Here is a 16531-nt window from a genome sequence, read left to right as displayed (position 1 = left end):
ACAACCTTTTACACAAGAATGTGCAGGTTTAATTACTCTGCCATGACTGGGAAGAATGTAAACCTTCATCATTCAGCAAGTGGAGTTTAAAAGCCATTCTACAGTTGTGCACAAGGATAAAATATTTGCTATTTTAAATCAAGATAAATGTGAAAATAACACGTGTTCTTGGATATTATGATCAGTGGGGAGTAGGCTTCCACTTTTGGCGTTTCCATTTGAAATTCTATTTTAAAGAGACTGTAAATGTAATTTAATATTTAAAAAAACAACAACAAAGAAACTTGGGTCTCTTCAGCTTTGCACCATCAAGTTGCAGATGCTGTGAATGTTCTTGTAGCTCCAGTAGTTCCAGCCCATTGGCAGCAGTGCACAGACCTCAAAGCTCCGTAGCTACATGCTACACGCCAATATGCACAGCGGGGGGGATATATGCGGTTAACCTCAAAGCATTTGCCTACAAACTTCTACTTACAGCCTTTTATTTTTTTTACCAGAACAGTTTGATATCTCCAACAGTGAGGTTGAGACAACTCATTTCAAATTTTCAGTCCTGCGGACAAAAAGTAGCACTTTCCTTCTGCTTGATATATTAAAACAAAAACTGAGGTGTTATCAATAATAGGATCAATCACTTGGCACAGCATCGCCAGCTTATACAGCCAGTTCTTGTATGAGGTCCCCTATATTGAGCGCCATATAATTTTAGCTGTACACTTTGCCCTGGAGGATCGCGAGGTTTCTAATAACTCTTCAAACTGCATCAAAAACTTCACTGATGCATTTTCAAACGGATATTTTAAAATACCGGCCAGGTCCAGAAATACACAGCTCTGAGTGAAATATGAAAGACGACATTTTGCATTTAAAGCTTTCAGCTTTCATGTTGAGCCATTCAACCTCATTTGTTTGCCGAGTCGGATTCGGGGACAGAGAGGGAGAGAGCGAGGCTGCCTGGGAAATTCAAAAGAGATGTTTAGCATTTGAATAGGTGGAGCCTGTCTGCATGTGTACTTATATCCTTCAGCTCCCTGTGCTTCCAGCGTGGCCTGTGAAGCTGCAGGGTCATACATATGCTAATCAGGTCCTCCCTAAGCTGCCAAACACCACGCTGTAAGAAAGTTTCGGTCATTCTTTGTGGATTGACTGTACGTGAATCACCACTGGATCATACTGAGAAAGAGGAACCGGCATGCAGAGTTTCATTTAAATCTTTTCTTATAAGATGCCTTCAAGTCATTTAAAATGTTTCTCAAATCTAAATATGTGCAGTTTTCTTGTTCATAACGTCAACATATACTCATTTCGGATATCACCTTTTGAGGTCTTTTAAGGTCTGTGACATACAGCTGTGTCGTAACATTCAAATTTTTAAGATTATTTATTTAAAGTTGTGACTACTTCGTCTTCTTCCTCTTAATCCATGATTTCTTTCATCTTTTTCAGATGGCCAGATCTCCTTAGGTTAAAGCCAAAACTGTTTTTGCCATCATATATTTCGGGACAACTAACCAAAACTGTAAACCCCCAGGTATACCTGTAGCACATGTTTAGCTGACATGATCATACATAAGCCATAACAATGGAATTTCCACACCATTTCCTCTTTTCAACTCAGACTGAAACAGCTGATAAGGGCAAGCCCCTAACCTCGTTCTACAGTAAACAGCAGCAAGATGCAGTAAGTAGAACAACATCAGTGAAGTTTGACCTCAGAGTCCCGGTTTGCATATCGAAGCAAAGTTTCAGTCTAGTCAGAAGGCCTTAAGAGAAACCTCATCACGCACGCAGAAGCATTAAGTATGCAGGCGCAATATGCAGGTGATTTAAAAATATGCAAACCCAACCTGCAAATTATATATTCATCTGTGTCTTTTCGCTTGTGTCCAAAATGAGCTGTTACCCACTCTGGGTAATTTTAGTGTCTTGAGTGTTGAGTGAAGAACAACACAGCTGTCAATTACACAATAGGGCCGTCTTAATTTGTAGCTTTGCTGCTACACAATGGTACCAAACCACAGTTTGAAGAATGGAAATCAATCACACAGCACAGCAATATCCCCACTAATACATGGCTGTCATTTTCACAGTGTGTGCTTTGTTGCATGTTTTGAAAAGCTCTACTTCGGAACTGTAAAATGTAGCTTCATTGTATCGATGGGAGGCCAAATCGCCGCATTAGTATGGACGCTTCAGACAACTCGTGCTTGGCGCATGGTTGGGCTCAGTTAAAATGCAAAACAGGGCACGTATCTAATTTTATTTTGCCAATTCAAAGTGAATTTTGTGCTAAAGACGCAAAAAGGAACTTAATTTAAGGAAGTGAAAATAGGAAGTTGGAGGTGCTGAGGCTCTGAAAACTAAAAGGATTTTTGGTTAGGTTATTCATCTGAGAAGAACAGACGCTTCTTTCAACCACAACAGCAACTCTGCGGGGCTCTCACTACCTGCTGAGTCATAATAAATCACACAGATACGGGAGAGAAAATAAATAACAAAAGAGATTAAAATCAACTCTTCGCTGAAACTGATCCCTTTTAATCACTGGACTGAAAGGACAAGTTGAAAAAAGACAAGTGCAACTAAAGACTAAAAATCAGGTTTAAAAATGGCTTCACTAATTGGAATGGTGCCTCAAGTGAGAAGAAGCCTACACCCCTCAAGTTGATCACTCTCATTCAGCTTACAGCTAGGTGACATTACAGCTCAAGAATGTAAATATCGTGTTAAAAGACATCATGTGAGCTGACTGGACTGGCATTTTTCTTTCAGCATTCGGGGGTTTTCCCTTCAGTAGAGGCAGGTGCTCTGGAAACCCCTGACAATATTACCGCAAGAGAGAGAAAAATGATGGAGATCTCAGAATTTAAAAAAAAAAAAAAAAAAAATAGCACTGTGGCCATGCTGTCATCGTCCACAGATTGTATGGAGCCCTGGCTTTCGAGGAACTCTTCCTCCACAGTTTCACATGCACATATATTCACAAAAAACTCTATTTCATCCACAAGCCATGCTCATGCAGGTAAACTCATAACAAAAAAAGGACCTCGGTCTCCAATCAAAGCAGTATCAAGGTGTGTAACTACATGCTGTCCTCTTATTAGATCTTTAAGCTATTTATGTAATAGTCTGTAAAGAGCTGGGTGTGCTACAAGAGGAGGAAGAGGATGGTTACATGTTCAGCGAGGGTCTCTGGTAGATGATGAGAATGTCAGAGGTGGGATCTGACCGGTAACCTTTTGTGTCGTTACCTGAGTACCTGGTCTCCTCTAGTGAAAGCCACGAGACAGTAGGACAGCCTCGTCACATGCAATTAGATTACACTGGCATCAGTGTTACAACAACACCAAGCCTGATTTCACTGTAGGCAAAGCGTTTCCTTATGTAAAATGTGTATACTGCGTAGCGTCAGCATCAATTCACACGAATACACCCGGAGTGTGAAATGCAGCAAGGACTCTATCGTCAGCCTTTGAATTTAAATGCATGTCAGCGCTTTAAACGAGGCATAACCAGCCAGTAATCCCCTTCGCTCCTCATCGAGCATTACAAACAAACAGGCTGGGAGAAGATGAGCTAGGCCTGGCGTTGGGTTCGCTCTTGTATTTACCCTGAAAACATACATTAACCGAATTCATAGATGACATGCACAAAAAAAGCATTACGGTCTCATTATCAACGCCGACTCTTTGTTATGATACCCGTTCATTCCTCTCTTCTTCTTCTTATTTATTTTATTTTTTTTGCCCCAGCATCAGCCCGACATTTACCCAGATGGCTAATGTGCTTACCGGACAGTTCGTCGGGTTCCAGCCCGCTTTCGGTGTCGAGTCCGCAGATCACAAAATAATCTGCGAACCGGCAGGAACCGGAGCTGAAGCCGGTGGTCATTTTGAGACTGGTCCGGTGGTACCCTTATCCCTAAAACAGGGAGCATATTAAAGGAACTCGGAGAAGTGATTTCTCCGTGCCATTACCGACGATACGCTGCTGCGAAGCTTGAAAATCACTACCGACACTGAGCTAACCTGATCAGCTCGCAGCAAGGGACATCCTTTCGAGCGCCTTCACAATAAACCTTTATACAGGGGGAAATCGGCCTTCAGAATAAAAGTCAAGAATAAATAAATAAATATATATAAATGTAAAATTTTATATGAGAAAAAAATATAACAGCATATTTTATATATGCTAATCATATTGATTATGAGGAAGTCTATAGTACGAAACAACTATAACCCTAGTAGTATTTTTTTTAAGAATAATAAGATTTCCAGTTAGCCACACTTAAGTTATTTACAGTGATCAAAATTGATACTAAACCATCACCTTGGCGCATGGATAATATTCATACCTAGACATATAATCATGAACGAGCGATGGTTTAAGTCTAAAAATTCTGTCATAATTTAATATTAATAATATTTCAATTGACACAATTGAAATTCAGTTACGGTATTCATTTAGAGCAATTTATTCATTTAATAATTTATTTATGAACCCAGAGACGCTCAAAGGTAGTGCCCTTGGGCAAGGAAAGATATCTGGCATTGCCTCCCAGAAAAACTGAAAGAATTAAAGTTATGCATCCATCATCTGAACCAGCTGCATAAATGTGCTACGCCAAGGTTGTGGTTTCTAAGCTTTCATCTACCAGAGATTTTAGGTGTACTGCTCAAGAGCCAAAGTGTACTCATGCATCGTAAAAAGCAATGGATTAGTTGTACTTTTTCATGGAAGCATCAAAGTGTGGTCTTCTAATATTCTATGATTTTAAGTTGTTGAGTACATTAGTGAAAGAAGTCCGTGTGAGTATTGTGTGAATATGTCAGGGTGCGAAAATATTTGTAGAGTAACATTACAATGAACTGTACTGCAACAGTGGATGCTAATACAAGTAACTAAACAATAAAATGTAAGTTGATTTAATAAAGAACATCACTGCGTTGTCATTCCTCTAAGTGTTATGTTAATTGTTAAATCAAAGCTATATGTTTCCATCTGTTATATTTTAAAAACATTACCGCTGCTACACATGCAAAACTAGATTACACTTAATGGGTTATTTTAACCAAACAGGCCGTGCTGCTTTACAGTTATGTTACAATGTCACCACCTGGTGGCACTAAATAACTAACGACTGCTTTCTTTGTTGTATATTTCAGTATTATTAAATATGTGCACTGTACAGACTATGTTCAGAACTCATATTGTGTAAAGATTTTAATGACTCAATAAATACATATTTAAAAAAACAGAACAGAAATTTGAAATCTGTAAACACTTCATACTGCAATACATCACTGCACAGTACAGAATAATACTGCTTTTTGAAATATTGCAGAGGTATACAGAAGAAGTATCACACATTATCACTGATTGGGTAAGACGATGGGGGGGATTAACCAGTTGGTATAGTAGGTTAAGTTGAAATTAGGTGTAAGGTTTAAATATTTTAGAAAAGGTTACCAACTATCATTTGTTGGCATATTTAGCATTACAGGGGAATAAGAGGTTACTCATAGCTGCAACAGGAATCATTTCACAGCATTTTGCTACTTTACTTAACGAAGGTTCTTTATCCATTGCAGATGTTTCAAAAACGGTAACCAAAAAAAACATTTAACTACTGTAGCGCTGTTTCCTCCTTTTACATCAATTAATGTTTATGCAGTCTTTTAAAATCTGGGTTTGAGAGTTTAATTTTCATACAGTAGTACAGTAGATACACTGTCCATTAAGACATAAGCAAAAACATGAAATCTCCTGATGCACAACTCTAAATGTGCATTTTTAAGAGATCTAGGTTAAGATTTGTTACCTACATGTACATTCACTGCGTCTGTTAACTGTCCAGAAGGTTTTTAGCAGCAGGAGCAATGAGTTACCTTGGTACACAGGCAACAAATCTAGAGGGAAATATAATCTAAGCTTTTTGTTTGTTTTTTTAAATAACAGGACATAAACAGCCATTCAAAACACTTTAAAGAACACAATCTAGCAACATAAATCAGGCAACACAGCACATTTCCCAAGGTGAAGAAAAGGAAGCAGTAAAAGCAAGGCAAGGCTCAGACACTGCACAGTCTGTTGGCAGTCTTATTGAGCTCAATGGTCAATCATCCATCATATTAAAATCACTAGTTAGATATCGTAGGGTGGAGATGAATGCAGATGATCACAGTACAAAAAAAAAAACAAAAGAAAAAAAAACCCAATCTCAGCCTTTGACCATTAAAATTTACAAACCAAGACAACTGTGTTGACTTTCAAGAACTGTTCAGTGCACCAGCAAGATCTACATTTACTGTTTAAATAAAAATACCAGCTAGAGATGCTGAGTTTGACACCCTGCAGTTTGGATGTCCTGTGAAAAAAATATTACATTGGCCTAGTCTGTACTTTAAATACTTTCAAGCGTTCAGTAGCAAAGTAGATTATAATATGGAAACATGGATGAAAGAAAAAGGGAAGTTGTCTGGCAGAAGATGCAGGCACACTTTTAGGAAGATCACTGAATTACTCACATGTCAACAAAACACAAACTTACAAAGATCAGTGCTTACGCGTTTCCTTTTCTCTACATATTAATGTATGCCCAAACTCTGCATATAGTCGCCAGAGCACAGACCCTGTGTCAAAATGCACTTTGAAAAGACTAAAATCCCCTTTGAGAAGTAGTGCGAAAATTATTGCTATAGTGCTAATCAGATTCTATTAAGTAGACAAATGCAGGAGAAATAAATATTAAAACGGGAGTGGGTGTTAAAGGTGCTACTAATAGGATGTAGCAACTCTTCTGCTGTTGTCCAAGTGCCTGTTTGTTGAGTATTTAGAAATAAAATGTCCAGAATAATCTGAACAAGATGCTGATTGCACTGTTTGATGACAGAGTTCCTAAAAAGACAACACAGGCACGTTATTCCCCATGAAATAAGGCCATGTGGAACAACTGTGACCTGCACTTTAGGAAAGCATCCTGCAAGTAGCACCTTTTATTGTCTGAAGAAGATCATACAATTATATAACAAGCAGTGCATTAAATAAAAACAACAAAAAAAACAGTTTCTAATATTTATACCATGAGTCACAGAAACCAAAAACAACTTGTGCAAGCAGTGGACTGTTTGTACTTTACTTGACATCAGGAACAACCCACCACTGCATGCATTTTTGTGGTTGATGAGTGCTTGGCAATTCCTCCACCGCCTACGAGACGGATGTGGAGCAGCTTCAGTGACCGCTGCATGTTCCTGAGGCGAGGTAAGGGAGATGTTGGGATCAGCCAGCAGATGAGTTGCTGAGGTGAGGTCACGGGCTCTACTCTAGTTTCTGCTGCAGCTTCTTCTGGAAGCAGACGGGTAAAATCGAGAGCACAGCTAGTACACCGAGCACAGCCAGGGAGTTCCAGGAGACAGCTTCGCCCGCCGTGGTGAGTTTGTACAGTGTTGTACCTGCGTTGATTGCTACAAAGGATGGTGGAGCCACTCCTGTTGATCAGTGTGGAATGAAGGTTAGTCATTGGTGGAAAACATTACCGAAATGGATCCAGCAGTAGAGAGAAAAACAGTCTTACCAAGAAAGGTACCGATGAAGAAAACCCCCAAAGGCACATTGATGACAGGTGAGGTGATGTTGATGAACCAGTTGGGTAGAAAGGGGGTTATCCTCAGGAAGATGATGTAATTGATTAAATGATTTCTATGTTTGTCAACCTGCCATTAAAAATAAAATATAAGAAAAATCATGAGCAGAATATTTCTGAAATTACAAACAATAAATAAATGATCAGCTTTTATTAAAATCATGTTGGAAGACTGCTGTGCTGTGGAATACTGGGGATATTAAAGTTCATCTCATTAAGCAATCATTAAAACATATATAGCACGATAAAGAGAGAAATCAAATTTAAAACCCATCTCTTCGCATACAAAGTCTTGACTAATTCAGTCCAATCTTATCTTAAAGACCTCATAGTACCATATCACTCCAATAGAGCACTTCACTCTCACACTGCATGCTTCCTTGTGGTTCGTAGGGTATTTAAAAGCAGGAGGCAGTCTTTAGTTTTCACACCCCTCTTCTGCGGAAACAGCTACCAGTTTGAATTCTTTATTTTTAAGATTAGGCTTAAAACGTTCCTCTTTGCTAAAGCACATAGTTAGGGCTGGATCAGCTGACCCTGAATCCTCCCTTAGTTACCCTGCAATAGGCCTAGGCTGCTGGGGGCTTTCCATAAAGTACTTCTTCACTCATTACAAGCTTACAAACCACTTTGATCATTAGTTATTATTAATCTCTGGTCCTCTTCCACAGCAGGTCGTTTGTACTGTCTTCCTCCCCTCAAACCGATTGTGAAAAATGTCCACCCCTCCCTGAGCGTGGTTCTTCCTGAGGTCTCTTCCTGTTAAAAGGGAGTTTTTCCTTCCCATGGTTGCCAGGTGCATGCTTAAAGGGGGTCGTTTGATTTTTGGGGCTTCCTCTATATTATTGTAGGGTCTTTACATTATAGTATAAAGCATCTTGAGGTAAATGTTGTTGTTGTTGTTGTTATTTGGCAATATATTTGTGGGTCTTTAAATGCAATTCAAAACCAGTACAACTAAAGCAAAGCACAAAGAAAATGCATAAATATATGAAAAGAACAAAAAAACCCAAAATAAAACAAACAAAAAAAGGTTCTTTCCTGTCAAAGCTCTCACCTGCTGAGACCATTTCTGTGCTCGCTCTGTGAGATATCTGTAGACCACCGGTCTGCCCACCAGATATGACAGCATATAACAGAAGGAAGCACCCAAGCCAGAGCACTGCCAACAGACAGAAAATGATGAGTGACTAAGGAAGATAATACAGAAAAAAAATCTCAAAGCTGGAAGCAGAAACGACTCTTCTGGTAACTGACTTATAAAACGTTTAGAGTCCTTCACAAATTAAATATGTATCTCTAAATACGGTTATTAACTATAATGCAACACAATTTCCATATTCCATCGCTTTCATAATGCTAGCAGCAGAGGTGAGGTGTTAAGAAAAGCTGCATGTAGTTTCAAAGAAAAGATCTCTGGGTTTTCACACTAACCAAAGCCCTTCTTGGCTGTAACAGCAAAAACATCATGGTTTAGTGTGAACACGGCTAAACCACTAGTGTGAATGCATCGCGTTTTTACAGGGGAAAAAAAAAGTCCACAAGAAAAAACAACCAGCCAAGTGGTCACAGCAGACTATGATGCAACATAGTCACACGCAGCTGTATGCTGTTCATGCAGGTACTGAGGTTAAACTGGTGACAATGTTAAACGTGACATTTTCATTCTATCCTTGCATGTTTAAATGTGGAATTTCCCTTCAAAACTATACAAAAAGCCATGTGATTACACTGCTGTCTGCTCTACATTTACAGTTGTGGTTGGAAGTGTTGCATAAATTCATCATGGGCATGAATTTCATGATCATTTTAGGCCACAGAGTGAAATTATTGTACAGCATACATCTTTAATGACTTTAAAAACAAAAATTGTGTCCACGAGTTTTAATTTATCTTAGATTTTCTTCTAATCCATACAGGGTTGAAAATATACATACAAGCTAAAGCTAAAAAGTGGTGCTGAAGGTTCTATAGTGTCTTTGAACGTGACAAAGTTAGGGCCTATTGATTTCTAAGTAGTGATCATGATTAACTGGATCTTTGCCAGCATAAAAAGGATTGTTTGGTCAGACCAAAGCACTGACAAACATCATGGCAATGGTGGAAAAAAAATCAAAAGAACTCAGTAAAGTTCTAAGAAGGTGAGCTTTGGATTTACAAAAGTTGGGATTGTCTCTTGGAGCCAGTTCTAAACAACTGTAGATTCCAGTTGTACAAGTTAATCAGACGAGTCACCACTTTACCAAGGTCTGGAAGAAGGCCTTGAGAGGATATTGGCTAGGATGTTCAGGAACAACCAAACCAAGGCTCATGAATTGCAAACTGTTGAAAACCTCAACTGAAATTTGCAGCTGCCCACATGGACGAGCCAAAGAGCTTTTGGAGAAAAGTATTACAATCGTATGAAATAAAGATTAAGCTATTTGGTCACAATGATAAGAGTTATATTTGGAGGGAGTAAAGGTGAGGCTAAGAACACGATATCAGCTGTAGCCTTAGTATCAGGCTCTGGGGCTGTTTTGCTGCACTGGTATTGGTACATTGGAAAAAGTAGATGAAATGATGAATAAAGACTACTTCCAAATTCTTCAAATTCTCTTCTAATCAACAGCTACAAAGTTGAAACTTTGACACAGTTGTGTGTTCCAACAGGACAATGATCCCAAACACACCAAAACTGGTTTTATAACAGATAAAGTTCAACTTCTGGAAGAGCATTCCCAAAGCTCTGACCTCAACCCTTTTGAAAATGTTTGGATTGTGCTTAAAAATCAACTAATTTAAATGTGGTAAGATGGAAAAGTTTGCAAAGAAAAGTGGTCAAACATTCAGCCAGACTTATGCAGGAGGCTGATGATGATGGTTGCCAAAAGCATCTGGTTGTGGTGCAGCTTGCTAAGGGACATTTAATCAATCACTTTTTCCCCCTTCTTTAAAGTCATTAAAGATGTAACCATAACTGTAAATTATAATTCCACTGTATGAAAAACTTTAAGAGATGTAATCATCCATCTATTTAACAAAAGTCTGTGGCTTGACATCCTTACATAAATAAACTCAATGTTTTTTTCTTACAAATTTCATACTGTTCTTACTCACCAAGCACACCAAGAAAAGAGCCAGAGGGAACGGATAAAGATATCCAGACAGTATGCTGAGGAAGATCGATCCAGGGATTGCAAAAGTCTGGAGGCTGGTAAAAGTGTTAAGGTGTATTTCTTTAAAAATGAGCTCCACACAAGATTCCTCTTCCCACATAAGCCCTAAAAGAAAAACCCACTACAATGATGGTAATACTTTGTCTGTAGGTTGAGCAGTTAAAATGAGATTGTGTGCACACACTAGATTTATCCTCAGAGACATCCAATATTGGATACAAAGTTCTGCTTGCTTGACTTTTACAGCAGACTTAGAGCTGACACTCTGAAAGAAGTCATAAGTTTTACATGTGGGAGATACCACTGACAGTTCTGAAAGGTCATACATGGTCATACTTTGTCAGGAATGCCAGCTGAAAGATTCAGTCACAAGAAACTAATGAAGCTGTAGCCAGAAAAAGACAATAAAATAATAACTTCAGTTAACACAAAGTTAACTGAATAGCTAGTGCAAACTATCAATGCAAACCAGACAGCTTTACTTAGCCTGAACCTCAGCAAAGTAGTTCAGAGTAAGTAGTAAAGTACATATTTTACATAAAGGGTGATGTTTTCTCCAAGGATACAAAACATATGTTGCAAAGTAGGCCACCAACACCTGGGTGTAGTAGGTGTCTTTGTATTTAGACAATACTGTTCCCAAAGCTTTAGCATCATCCATGTCTTTGGGGATCTTGATTTTCTCCATTTCATCACTGAAAAAAATAAATAAATAAAAAAATCTTGTGTCAGTCACAATTTACTTAAAACCCTTTCCAATCGTTTTTAATATATAAAAATCAGCAAATGATTATGTAATTGGTTTGTGAATTAGCACTACCGGTGAGAATAGTGCGTTTCTTCGCAGGTATGTTCAAAATTGAAGCTGTACAAGTACAGAGAAAAACTCTACGTGCATGTTTTACTATTATGGGTCCAACTCTTCTAATGAACGATGTCTACCAGCAGTTAATAATAATTTATACTTTACTGATCCCCGTGGGGAAATTCCTCTCTGCATTTAACCCATTCGCTTAATGACTGGATTTGTCCAGTTTTCCATTGCCAATTTCATGTTGACATATTCTCTTACTGCTTCTAAATCATATCTCAGCAGTTCTGGACTTGAACACTATGTCAGAATTACTATCTCATTTTTAGCCTTTTCATTTACCTAACAAAAACTGCCAAAATCCACCAGTACAGAGCTCCTAATAACTAAGTATATCAGGAGTGCACCGGTGCCTGGCTGTCTTGGTTAACTCTTCACTTGATTAACTATTTTACTAGCAAGGCATTACAAACACAGTCAAGCTCACCTGCACTTAAAAATAGTGGAGGCTTGAGTTCAAAGCAACCCCTGAGGCCATTTACTGTATCTCCACTCTGCTATGCCCCTCTATTTTTCTTTTATTTACATTTCTAAACAAAGAGTAAAGCCTCCCCAAAGAATTTAAAACAATCTCCAACGTCGCAGCTAAACACTGAGGGAGATTATGCTTTTGAAGCAGCCAATGGTCTCAAAAGACATTTTTAAATGCATTTGTTTTCATTAACATTTAAGCTGAAATCCTAACTTCATTGAATAAAGATCCAAACATTATGTGGTTTGTCTCCTTTGCCCCAAATTCAATTTAATTGCACAGTATTTGTATAGCTCCACTCAACAACAGTCCCGAGGGCACTCAGTAAGGAAAAGACCACAAAATATTATAGAGACAATCCCAACTAGTTATAAAGCAATTTCTGTCAGTTTTTTTTATACAGAGTATTTTATGAATAGGTACCGAACAAAACTACTAGCAGAAAGTGTAACTCATCATTAGCTGGTGAGAAAACAGTCATCAAGATAATGACAGCTTTGCCTTCAACACAAGACGACCTACAGCTCAAGCTGTGTTGTACACAGCAAGATGTTTATTGTTTGTTTGTTTGTTTGTCTTTTAACCATGACTCATCACCATTCAGTTTTCAAGCCTGTGTGCCACTGAATGGAAATAAAGTTATATACACCCTACCTGTGAAACAGCAGAAATGAATCTATTAAACAGAAAAGCAATGTCTAGTAAAATCCACTCCTTCAGATCTGAGAAGTGTTTTGGGTAAACTGTACTTCATGCTGAAACAACCACACCAGGGCAACTTACTCAGAAAGCTCTGGGAAGTTCCTGTAAACAAGGTACATGACTGAGGCAGAGCAGGTGAAGATGGACACCAGAATCAGCAGAGACATGCGTGCTGAGCCCCCTGCGCTATGCTGAATCTCTGTGGAGAGAGAAAGTAAGTCAAACACCCGGTTAACATAGAGTAAACTATAATCAGATAAACATCCTACAAGTAAGCTTTTGTATAATTAGCATCACTCATTTAAGCCACTACGGGGAACCGAATCTCTCTCTCTCTCTCTCTCTTTCTATAATGTTTATGCTGAAAGCATCATTAAAGAGACAGTCTCAGCCATAGCCACAAGTGTCTCTCTCTCTCTCTCTCTCTCTCTCTCTCTCTCTCTCGAGAGAGAGAGAGAGAGAGAGAGAGAGAGAGAGAGAGAGAGAGAGATGATGCTTTCAGCATAAACATTATAGAAAGAGAGAACTGCAATATCTAACTGTGAGATCTTAATATATGCAGAGAGGAAGTGCTTTTTTTTTTTTGCTGTTTGCTCATTTAAAACCACACTACTACACTGCAGCACACTATGATGGTCTGCCAACACATACTGAGTCTGATGTCACATACATATTTGATGATAGCTTATGACACTGATGATAAGCTGACACCTGAGAGTAAAATATGAATGTTATGGTCTTTAATTGTTCAATTAATATTTAAAATTTGTAAGTTTTTGATTGAAGCTGACTTTACCATCAGCTTCAATCAAATACTTGGCACTAATAAAGATTATGCTTAAAAAGGTGCGGTTAAATACATTCTCAACAAAGTTTGTGTCACATAAAAACACAACTGAGCATGACGTCAGAAAGCAGTATTGCCATCTGGTCACTCCTGCCATTAAGATGCATCTTGTCTGATCCAATCACAGTTGGACAGATGTAATCACTTGCAGCACATTCAGAGGTGATCTGGGACAAACATAGCACTTCATCAGTCCACACATGGCTTTAGAATGAGCGTGGATATCACTTCCCAGCACTTGTGCAAATAAACCTCATAGCTGTGTGCCACTTTTCCTCTTTAACAGCAGGACACAGCTATGCACTTCTGATGCCTTGTCTGGTGGAAATTAAGACTGAGTCTATTTGAGGCATACATTTTATTTAAAAAAAAAGATGGACCTGGCCAGCAGGACACCAGGCTCCAAAGTCAGCTGATTTTCCAGCAACTCATTAGCCCTTTCTGACAGAGTGTGGGTGGTTCCTTATTCCTTCATTATTTTCCACTTGGCACTCCCCAGTTTTATCTTCTCGTCCAATATGGTCACTTCCAGTTCCAAAAAGCCCATAGCCAAATGCCAAACTCAAGGGTTTTACTCTACAAAGCAATGTGTTAAGTCAGCATGGCTACGTCCACTTTATGGATCCAGGCAAACCGAATCAACCAAAATATATGACACACTCAAAATGCATCTCTATACGTTTTTATGTTTGTTTGTTTTGCTGGTCGTTTAGACAAGAAGGAACAAAGTTCATAAGAAAAAAAACACTTCAGCTCTGAACTCATGCGAGTCCTTGACTGAAGGGAAACACTCATATGTAATCCACGCGCCATGTGTACAAGGTAAGTACAATACCTGTGAATATGTAATAAAGTTCACATACACCCTGTAACCTTAGCTACTTTTGACATTGCTGAAGTACATTTACTCACTATTTGCACTTTACTTTTTCCATTTACAGTTCATGCAAATCGATACATCACACTTAATATAACTGCTTTTTGACATGAGCTTTTGAAATGCAGTTCGAATTAAGTTTAATTAACAATGCACAGTTAATTAAACTTCATTTACACAAAATGGATAAATATTACTTTAACCCCCCCCCTCAAAAAACATTGAAACTGAAATAACTTTAGAATTACTTTCTGCACATTTTTCTGGAAATAAGAGCTTTTATGATTAATCTTATGGAGTACTTTTTGTCATATCCTTACTTTACCGTTGGAGGAGATGAATACTTCCCCAACCGTCTTTGTTAACCAGCAGTTTATCTTTTCGCTGATAAAAGATTTAGTAATTTAAACTATTAGGTTAATGTAGGCATGCTGACTAAACATTTAAGTTATTACACCTTAAATGAGGCTGAGGTGGATTTTTGGCTAACTTTGTGATGTGTTGTTTATAAGGTTTGGCGATACAAAGTACAGCATCGAAATCAAGCAGGGCTAACTTTAGCTAGCTGGTTCAGGCTGCTTCGCAATACGCAACGGTCTCAAAGTTAAAAGGACGCAGTCGAGTGGTCATATTGCTTCATCTGTCTCTATTTGCTTTCCTCTTCTTTTTCGTTAACATTTAACAATTAGCTACCGCCACGAACCTACCTTTCAGGACTTTGGAGTTACTGGCATTAGCCTTCACCTCTTCCTGTGCCACGGACAAGCTGTCCGTGTCTCTGGTTTCTCTCCGCTTTTTGGCCATTTTCTGAGATAACGTTAAGATTAGCGGTACCGAGATGTAGTGGAGTAACAACCGGCAATTCGATCGAGTGACACCGGTATGTCGACAGCCTGATGACACGTTACACTGATTGACCTTTTACCTTACATTCAGGAGCAAACCTCCACCATTTACAACAGCGCCCCCAGCGGCAGGCTCGCCACATCTGCAGTGAAGTCTACTTTCATATCTTAAAGACATTTTTTATTGATTATTATTCAGTTTTATATTTAAAGTGTTTCATATTGGAAGAGAAACACCTAGGAAGTAGGTTAAATGTGCGGAGGTATTTTTTTTTCTGTTCTCAAACTGATCTCCCTGTTGGAGCTCAGTCTGGGGGGGAGTTATTTTTTTCTCCTTATCTTTCCTCATGTTGTGCTTTTTCCATGTTATACCCCTCTGACCTGTCTTCCCCATGTGATGTTTGTGTAATGTATGTATGGTCGGTAGGGTAAGACGGCGCTGGCACGGCTGGCAGCCTTAACCCAATTTCCCTCGGGATGAATAAAGTATGATCAATCAAAATACAAATTTAAGGTACTTTACAGTTTATACTCTTCACACTCTGTATCTGTATCTTACATGAACAAGCCTTTAAAATAATAACATCATATATTAAATTCTTTCAGACAAAATTACAAAGATGAGGGTGCAGACAGCCATATAATTTATACAGATGGTTCTTCACTATAGAAAATTATAGAGAAACAGTTGTCAGTCGGGATTTTATTAAGGACTTGCACTCCAGAAGTAAAAGCAATCAAAACATAAATCCAAAATAAACACATACATCACAATAGGAAAACAAAACAAAAAAACATACAGATGTACATACTGCACATACTTTATTTTGATTCTATAGACCAACTATATTTAAAGTTGGGGTCAAAAGTTCACAGACACTCATCTTAGGCATGTATTTTTATAAGTTTCAATCAATCAAGCCCTTTATTTATCACATGCAAAGTTTATACCTGCAATGAAATTGGAATTTGGAGGAAGTATTACTTCTTCATGATTTCATCCTGTTTGTGCAATGTACCAGTACCACTGGCAGCAAACAGCCCCACAACATGATGCTACCACCACCATGCAAGACAGCTGGCAGAGTATTTTTAAGTTTGAAAGCCTCACCAA

General features: G+C 38.5%; 2 protein-coding genes across 6 annotated transcripts in view; both read right to left on the bottom strand.

Annotated features, from left to right (window-relative positions):
* Window positions 1-4052, bottom strand: part of dennd5a (DENN/MADD domain containing 5A) — a 34672-nt gene extending 30620 nt beyond the window's left edge. For 2 of the 5 annotated variants that reach the window (XM_084934518.1, XM_084934510.1), the window contains exon 1: window positions 3792-4050. In XM_084934518.1, the coding sequence (XP_084790644.1) occupies window positions 3792-3891 (100 nt within the window). In that variant the 5' untranslated portion in view covers window positions 3892-4050. Of the gene's footprint in view, window positions 1-3791 lie in introns of all 5 variants that reach the window. The other 3 variants (XM_084934525.1, XM_084934504.1, XM_084934534.1) reach the window with 3 other exon arrangements.
* A 1153-nt stretch (window positions 4053-5205) lies between these two features.
* tmem41b (transmembrane protein 41B) lies at window positions 5206-15504 on the bottom strand. Its single transcript, XM_084934492.1, has 7 exons — window positions 15280-15504; window positions 12930-13047; window positions 11370-11498; window positions 10745-10838; window positions 8703-8807; window positions 7577-7715; window positions 5206-7490 (listed from the first exon to the last, which is right to left on the bottom strand). The coding sequence occupies exons 1-7, from the start codon at window positions 15374-15376 to the stop codon at window positions 7321-7323; spliced, it is 852 nt and encodes a 283-aa protein (XP_084790618.1). The 5' UTR covers window positions 15377-15504; the 3' UTR covers window positions 5206-7320.
* Window positions 15505-16531: the final 1027 nt, after the last annotated feature.

The sequence above is a fragment of the Perissodus microlepis genome, chromosome 1, assembly GCF_051167445.1.
Source record: "Perissodus microlepis isolate ML-2025 ecotype Zambia chromosome 1, ASM5116744v1, whole genome shotgun sequence".
Classification (NCBI taxonomy): Eukaryota; Metazoa; Chordata; class Actinopteri; order Cichliformes; family Cichlidae; genus Perissodus; species Perissodus microlepis.
The sequence above is the reverse complement of the archived record's forward strand: the minus strand, read 5'-3'. Positions and strand labels throughout refer to the sequence as shown.